The 7,500-nt window shown below is 49.2% G+C and overlaps 1 protein-coding gene across 3 annotated transcripts in view; it reads left to right on the top strand.

The window, feature by feature from the left end:
* LOC126569560 (protein PALS2) overlaps window positions 1-7,500 on the top strand; it is a 28,596-nt gene that overhangs the window by 80 nt on the left and 21,016 nt on the right. Inside the window, exons 1-2 of one of the 3 annotated variants that reach the window (XM_050226735.1) lie at window positions 5,272-5,596; window positions 6,885-6,960. In XM_050226735.1, the coding sequence (XP_050082692.1) occupies window positions 5,567-5,596; window positions 6,885-6,960 (106 nt within the window). In that variant the 5' untranslated portion in view covers window positions 5,272-5,566. Of the gene's footprint in view, window positions 477-5,271; window positions 5,597-6,884; window positions 6,961-7,500 lie in introns of those variants that run through there. The other 2 variants (XM_050226736.1, XM_050226734.1) reach the window with 2 other exon arrangements.

Here is a 7,500-nt window from a genome sequence, read left to right on the forward strand (position 1 = left end):
CCGGTCGCTGTTTTTGCGCCGGAACTCGAAGCCTTCGGAAACTGGACCCCAGAACCCGTTGCCAATTGCGTCCAGTGACAGTGTCGAAGTGCGCCTTTCGCCAAGAGCACCTATTGCGGATCCGGAACCGTTGAGTGAACCGTCTTCGTTGGTGATAACGGAGACAACATCCGGAACATCCACGACTGGGCCACAGACTACCACAAACAACGTACTACCATCATCGACCGGTTATCGCACGGTTACGATACATCTGCCTCACCACAGCAACAATCGTTACGACATTCGCGGCTCGTCATCGGCAAAGGTGAAGCCTTGTGAGCTGACTCAACCGAAGGACACTCAAGAACGACGCAGAAAGGTGACAGTAAAATCCGTGAAAAGACGGTCCTTTGGCAAACGCATCAACAACCTGTGGAGTAACTTTGGATTGCTGAGGAGCTCGGAGAAGATCGTGGAGTTCGCCAATGGTCATGGTGAGTCATGCATGCGGCGGTTGAACCGCCAACCCCTTCGAGACAATGATTTCGTTTATCAACATTTTTCCGACTTACTTCTGCTTCTTCCTATTCCATTCGTTGCTGATGCTAGTCGTTAACTATTTTTTTCACACCTTGACCGTTGGGCGCCTCCATCGCGTGATAGCACGCTGCTGGTGCGACTGTTGGTTTTTGCTGGCGCACCACGGTTTTATCCATTCGCTTTTTTCCTGCGAAAATATTGACACAACCGTGGTGGTCGTCTGCGCTCGTTTGCAAGCTGATTGATTGGAGCGATTCATTGATTGGCGAACGGAGGTGATTATTATTAGAACATCTGGGCGCAGCTACGCGTACACTGTTGTTGGTGGTTTTTGGCGATGGAAAATTTATCCACATCACCACCTAATTTGTGAGGGGTCGTGGGTGAGCAGATAAGGAATATTTTTCACTTGCTTTGGCTCGCAACGCGTGCAGAAAGAATAAAACGTTCGCTGCATCGGATGGTTGATGGTAAACATTTTCTGACTAAATTAATGGATCATGCGTGAGGGGATGAGTCGTATGTTATACGACATGGCTACCAATTAGCTAATATTGCAACTAATCCCGTAAACAGCTATAGATTTTAAGTATTTTAAGTAGTTTATTTGTCATTTAAAAACATAAAATCGGGCAACTTTATAATACTACTCGCTAATGCTTCATGTTTTCGTTTAAATTTTTATATTTTAGTGATTATTCACGTAACAGAGATAATAACTTATGACATCCTCCATCACGCGTTACTGTCGCTCCCCTCTTCTTCTACCTATGTTACACCAATGCCCCATAATCGAACCAAAGGCCGAGCGCGTTTCCAACGTTGCACTGTTTACTATGCCTGACCCAAACATAAACCCACGATGACCAGCACGTGGTTGACCTGGAAAACAGGTGAACGAACAAATCCTTCGCTCCCTTGCGGATGTGTTTGTGCGATGGTGGGCCTTTGGCAAGCAATGGTGGAGTGAGGATTGCTTTTCAACTCAATTATCCTTAATGCGTTGTGCACTATGGCTCCTGCGGTGGGTCCTGTTGGACCGAACGCTGACCAACCGCTTGGTTGTTTCGTAAGCTGATACATAGACTTAGTATAGAAAAAGTAGCCAAGATGAACCTCCTACATGAAATGTTTTTTTGATTGACGACGCTCTCACCTGGGCCGCGAGTTCAGCTACAGTCACCGGCAGAAAAAAGGGCGGCCCCATTTGTGGCTTTTAACTAAAAAAAATCAAACTAACGCTGTACTATGTTTTATTAAATGATGTCCGTCTCTCAAGCGCAGACGAGTTGCTTAACGATTAAAATAAATCTAAATACAATCAAATTAAATATTTCTGCAAACTGTTTTTGGAATGATGAAAACAACAATCGATTTTGTTTTACAAATTATTTGCCTAAGCTTTTTAATTAATTGCTATTTTTAAATAAACGACAAGAGTTTTTACTAAATTGGTATATGCCCACAGGATTATTTAAAAGTATGTTTATGTTTGAAATAAAAAATGCAGGTGCTAAAATTGAAAATATCTCAATATCGATCGTAAAAAAGGGTTAGAAGATCCAGCATTTCTTGTAATTTATTTTACCGGGGACTGTTGACTGTTTAGCGCTTGTGCTCTCACGATGAAATGCTTCGCTCAACCTCACTTATCCGGCAAGACGCTCACAAACCGGTTGTGTCTCGAAGCCGGGTCGAAGCCGAAGTCGGACCCCTAGCAATCCGACCGTCCGTGCACGGTTCGACAACCACGTTTTCTCCCGAGCCCGCTCAACCCAACATAACGAACGGCGATCCGTTCTGCTCCACCATCCGCCGGACAGTGAGCCGCCGCTAGGGTCCGTCCGTGGCTTGCGTTGCGTTGAGCGGCCGCCAAGCGCATGGTTGTCGTCAGTTGTGCGTTGTATCAGTCACAATTTTTACACCAAACTTATACGGCGGTTTGTGTCCAACAATCAGCATATCTCGACAGAAGAACGCGTCGCCTTCGCCTTCGTTCTCGGTGTTGTTGAACTCGTGTTGTGGCCGCTGTGGTGCGCGGTTTGGTTAGCGCGCGCGATCAAGAAAACATGGTTTGTGCAGTGGTGGTGCTGGTAACGCCACCGTTAGTAAGCCGTAAGAAAGAAACAAACCTGTTCCTCGAGCATTCGTGTGGTAGCCGCTGTGCTTACTGGTGATCACCGTTGGGAGATGCTTGATGATGCAGACATGCCGATCGCGCGTTCGGGCCTGCATTTTTGCGTCATTCTCCCACTGGTCACGCGTTTCATTGGCATTAGCAGGAGCCTGCACAACATTGTACCTTCGACGCGAGTGATGGTGTAACGTTCGTGCAGCAATAGTGAAGTGCGTGAAATAGAACCTGCTCGCTTCTTGCTTAGTGGCTTCCCCGATCCACTGCCAACACATCGTACGAACTCGACAGTATCCAGAACCACAGGGACATTAATGACTTTTCTGTCACCAACCGCGAGCTGCTGGTTGTTGTCGCAGGACCGACGAGTGACTTCCCATTTCATCGCCACGATCGTGAGCCTGTGGACGGAATAACGAAATACCATACAAACCAAATTAGTGTCACCAGAGCGTGTCTTTGGGTGAAGCTCATCGCTTAAGCAATAACTAACCGTTAGTTCACGGCCACGATCACATCTGGTATCAATTGACACGAGTGTATTTGTGGTACACGTGCCTTACATCGCTTAAACACTAAACTACATCAATTTCAATCGTTCTAAGAAACGATCCACGAACGTCTAAGTGATCTTCTATGTCTGGCAGCGTCGCAGGAGAGAGCAGCACTACGCGCACGCTAGACGTCAATCAGTCGTCTGAATGTACTTCAGATCGCGATGACCACGATGGTGCCTGACGTTCCCAGATGGTGTTCTTGAGGAGCGTGGGGTGGAGCAATCGATTAAGAAAATTAATTTCGCATCCATCCATCTATGATTTCCGGATAATTTAAGATTACGATCGCTTAGCTCGAGACCGGAGCGTCTGCGGGGAACCCTTTCCCTGGGCCGCACCAAACCGTGTCCACTTCGCTCACGCCGCTTTTCAAAACACACGCGATCACGCTCCTCGCGTGATTTATGTACCGCTGGCCAGTCCGCATGACTGAGGGGGTCCCACCGGGTGCGCGGGGGACAGCAGCATCCAGACAGGCATCCAAAGCAAAGTGCAAGGGCGGGACCGCGGGAGCTGCCGGCTACTTACGGCTCTTCGGGCGGCGAATACGATGTGGGGCCGGGCCCCGGTTCTATGCTTCGTTTATTTTGGATTGTGTTTTTGCATTTGGCTTGCCGGCGAACCAAGCTGGCCGGACGAGAAATGGTAATTCACTCTGTCATATTTAATTCACGAGTTGGCAACCGAGCTGGCATGGTGGGGTCCGGTGGACGGGCGTGGGATGCAAACGATGTCCGCCGATGGTGTGGCATGTTTACATTTTCCAGGCTCGCAACTGGTTGGGGATGAAATCGGAGATGGTTTCACAGCGCGACCGACCAAAGTTTGTCCGATTAATAATAATAGGAATGGAGAACGTTCTTTCTTCGAGCGAAGGAATCTCCATCGGAGGAAAATGGAGTTGAAAATGGTTCACGAATTTCCATCTTTTTTGCTTCTTATTATGTTGCGTAGCTTAAATGGAATGGACACTCTGGCAGCGTGCTGTCTCCACGAAAGTCCTCTCTGGGAAATCGTTTTATCAAATTATCAACCGGGAGGATTAGCATATTCAACATGGATGCACTATGCGGACAGACCGAGTGTAGTCTGGTGGGCCCAGCTTGTGGCCGGTCTTGTGTGACCCAGAAATGGTGAAGGTCGAGCAACTTATTTAATTTAATGCTCCCACTTCTGATCGCGTGCTGGGCGTGCTGGGCCACTAGTCGCTGCTCCCTCTCCTCGCTCTATCCTTCCATCCCTGTCTTGTTTACAAGTAGCATCTACGGCTAACTAACCAATTTCTCTTGTCTTCCTGGGCGAGCAGGTTTCAAATAGTTAATGAGAAACAAATTGGAAGCAAACTGCAGGCTGCTCTCCTTTCACGTGGGCCCATCAGTAGGGAACAGTGATTGGTGATTGTAAGATGACATACCGGGTAAACAATTGGCGTGACTAAAAACCATGGCGTGTTTATCAGACGCGCATTTCTTGCTAAATGATTAGCGAAAAACAAATCGACGACGGCCGAGGTGCCGGAAGCGACGCACCAATTCATGGGCGGCGATGGGTCCGGGGCAAGGGCTCGAATGTCCGTGGCCATGGCGCCTTTCCCGGGACTCGTGGCGGTCGCCGGTCGCCGTGTTTACCTCAAAAAGCGAATCGCAAACAGTGCGCAATGTTTGTGTTGCCATTTGACCGTCACACAGCACACATTTTGCACTCCCCCCCTCCCTCTCCCCTCTGCTCCGGTCAATCCCTTGTCGTCATCGATAATTTCCCGTCTTCCGTTCCGTGGCAGATGTTATGGCTGCCTGGTCCCAAGCCCCCGCCCCGGAACCACACGTTACAATTGCGTCACCGATTAACCGTGGCCGTTGAGATTCGAAATTTCCCAAACGAGATGAGCTCCGATGAGCAAGGATGTAAGATTTTCCCTCGGCCCCGGGTTCAGTCTCTCGTATTGTTTCTCTCTTTCGCTGGCTCTCGCTCTCCCTCTCTCAGACACCGACACACGTCGTGACGTCACGGAGTGCGCGCGCTAGTAACCGGCCACAACCGTTTGGCACTTTTTGGGGCCGGCATTCTTTGGCCGCTGCAATCCGCTCTGGCCTGGCTGGCCGATCAGTTGACGGTTGTGCGCGGTCGAGAAAGCATTTCCAACTCCGGTCTCATATCGTCATCGTCTTCGTTGGTGTGCAGCCGGACGACGTCGCGACTGGCACGGCGGGAGGCCAGTTCTTAATCAGCGGCACCAGTGATCATCGTCATCTTAGTGTCGTCGTGGTCGTCTCCGTCAGATCGTTAGCTTGCCACTAAATTCTTGCTCCTTCCGGGGAGGAGGCTTGTCTCGTGCGTGCGTGCGTCCGGGCACATGTCCACGACCACTCCGGGTCATTACACTGTGCGTTCCTGGCGTGAGGGGTTTTTCCGTCTGAGTTGTTTTGTAAATGTTGTTTTGAGCATGCTTGGAATAGCACATTCGTTACCGTTATATATTTGCACGACAGTTAGATGAGATGAGGGGGTTTTTCTTTTGTTTCCGTCGCCCAACCCAGAACCATTTTTCAAATCACTAACCAATGAGTCTCGCGAGGGGCATATCGGTGGCGGCAGCGGCGGAGTGGCGCTTTCGGGCCTAGATTCAGATTGTCACCGAGATTATCCTCGCTGACAGTGCGCTGTGGCTTTCTTTCTTTATTTTTAGTCCTCTCGCTGAACACTCTAGACTCTAGAGTCTAGACCCTTCACTAACTGGCCATACCGTGCGATGAGTGTGGGCTCACCGTGAGGTCCGCGAGTGTATGCAAGCTGTCTGCTATCTATGTCTTTTGTTGTCCCCCGTAGCCGTAGTTTTCGTTGAAAATTTCAATTTTCAAGAACGCCCATCAACAGAACACCCAACATCCGATCCGTGGCCGCAGCGTGGTCAAAGGATACTCCCTTTAATGAGCAGCAACTGGTGCTGTTTGCTGCTGTTGTGACAACTTTGGTGTGATGTAGCGTACGGTTGTTTTAGTGTTTGGTGATGTACTGCATATGTTTGTTGATCCCATTGATCCCGCGGCCAGCGTGGCGGGGAACCGGCGAAGCGAAATGAACTCAATGCGATGCTTTACAAGCTGTACTACACGAACGTGGATTAGCGTTCGAGATGGACGATGAGTTTGGGCGCGGACAGAGAAAGATAGGGAGTGTTTTTGTGTTTTTGTGTGTGCATGTTCCCTAGTACAACATGGCCTCGTGCATCGCTTCCAGATGCATGCGCTGTGTTTTGTATTGCGGTTTCGGTGGTTTAATGTTACAAATTAAAATTCCAACGCTTCGCTTCAAGTAGCCTCAACACACATTGCAATGTACTTAGGCGTGAATGTAATTTTCCCGAATTTCTTTTTTAGTTCATTTGCGTGTTGTGTAGTGTTTGGCGTTCTTTAAAGTGCATGTCGCGATCGCGAATTTGCTGTTGTTTTTTGTTTGCGTGAATTTTGTAGAAAAAATGTATCACTATTTTGCTGTTCTGTGTCCCTCTGTGGTGGTCACGTTGTGATTTCACTTTCGTCCGCAAATTCTTTACGAAAATCCCTGTGTCCCTCGTCCACAATACACTCGCTATCACGGGGTCTGCTGCTGCTGCTACCGAACATCTCATCTCGAATGCCATACCTGACGAAATGGTTCGGTTTGGCAAAAAGGAAACCACCGACAAACGCCAGCTGCTGGCCAGCATGAACTCGATGCACTACGACAGCTCCAAGCAGATCGACAACGGTAAGTGATCCTTGGTGGTGTTGCTGCGGCTGCTGCTGCTGCTGCTCCGTGGGTTTTGGCAGGTTCGCCCTAATTTCCCTTTTCTTCCGGCTAAACCGAACCCCGTCCGCGTGTCGGTGTCCGCGCTCCCACTCCTCCTTTGTGCGCGGAAAGTGGAAATGAAAATAGAAAGTAAGGTTTATGCCGTCGCGGGGAAGCTGTGCTATGCTAAGTATGTCTCCGACCCGTCAGCAGTTCATTTGCAATATGAAGAGATATTTCGGTTGCGTTTTCGTGGTTTGTCATGGGTCCCCAGCCCAGAGCCGGTCACCCTGCAGCAGATCGCCTGCAGTGATGACGGAGAAATGATGCTACCCCGTTCGAGTTGTGTCGGTTGCCGTGATGCTTATGATACTTTTCTCTGTCTCTCTCTCTTCATGTCTGGCATGTTTCAATCGTTGCCAGGTGATGCGTTTTCTTTAAATTTCGTGAGTGAGCTCTGCCATTTTTCAGATGGCGGCTTCTTCGCGGGTAGTTTCAAGAAAGTGAAGGGGATGCTAT

The sequence above is a fragment of the Anopheles aquasalis genome, chromosome 2 (assembly GCF_943734665.1).
Source record: "Anopheles aquasalis chromosome 2, idAnoAquaMG_Q_19, whole genome shotgun sequence".
NCBI lineage: Eukaryota > Metazoa > Arthropoda > Insecta > Diptera > Culicidae > Anopheles > Anopheles aquasalis.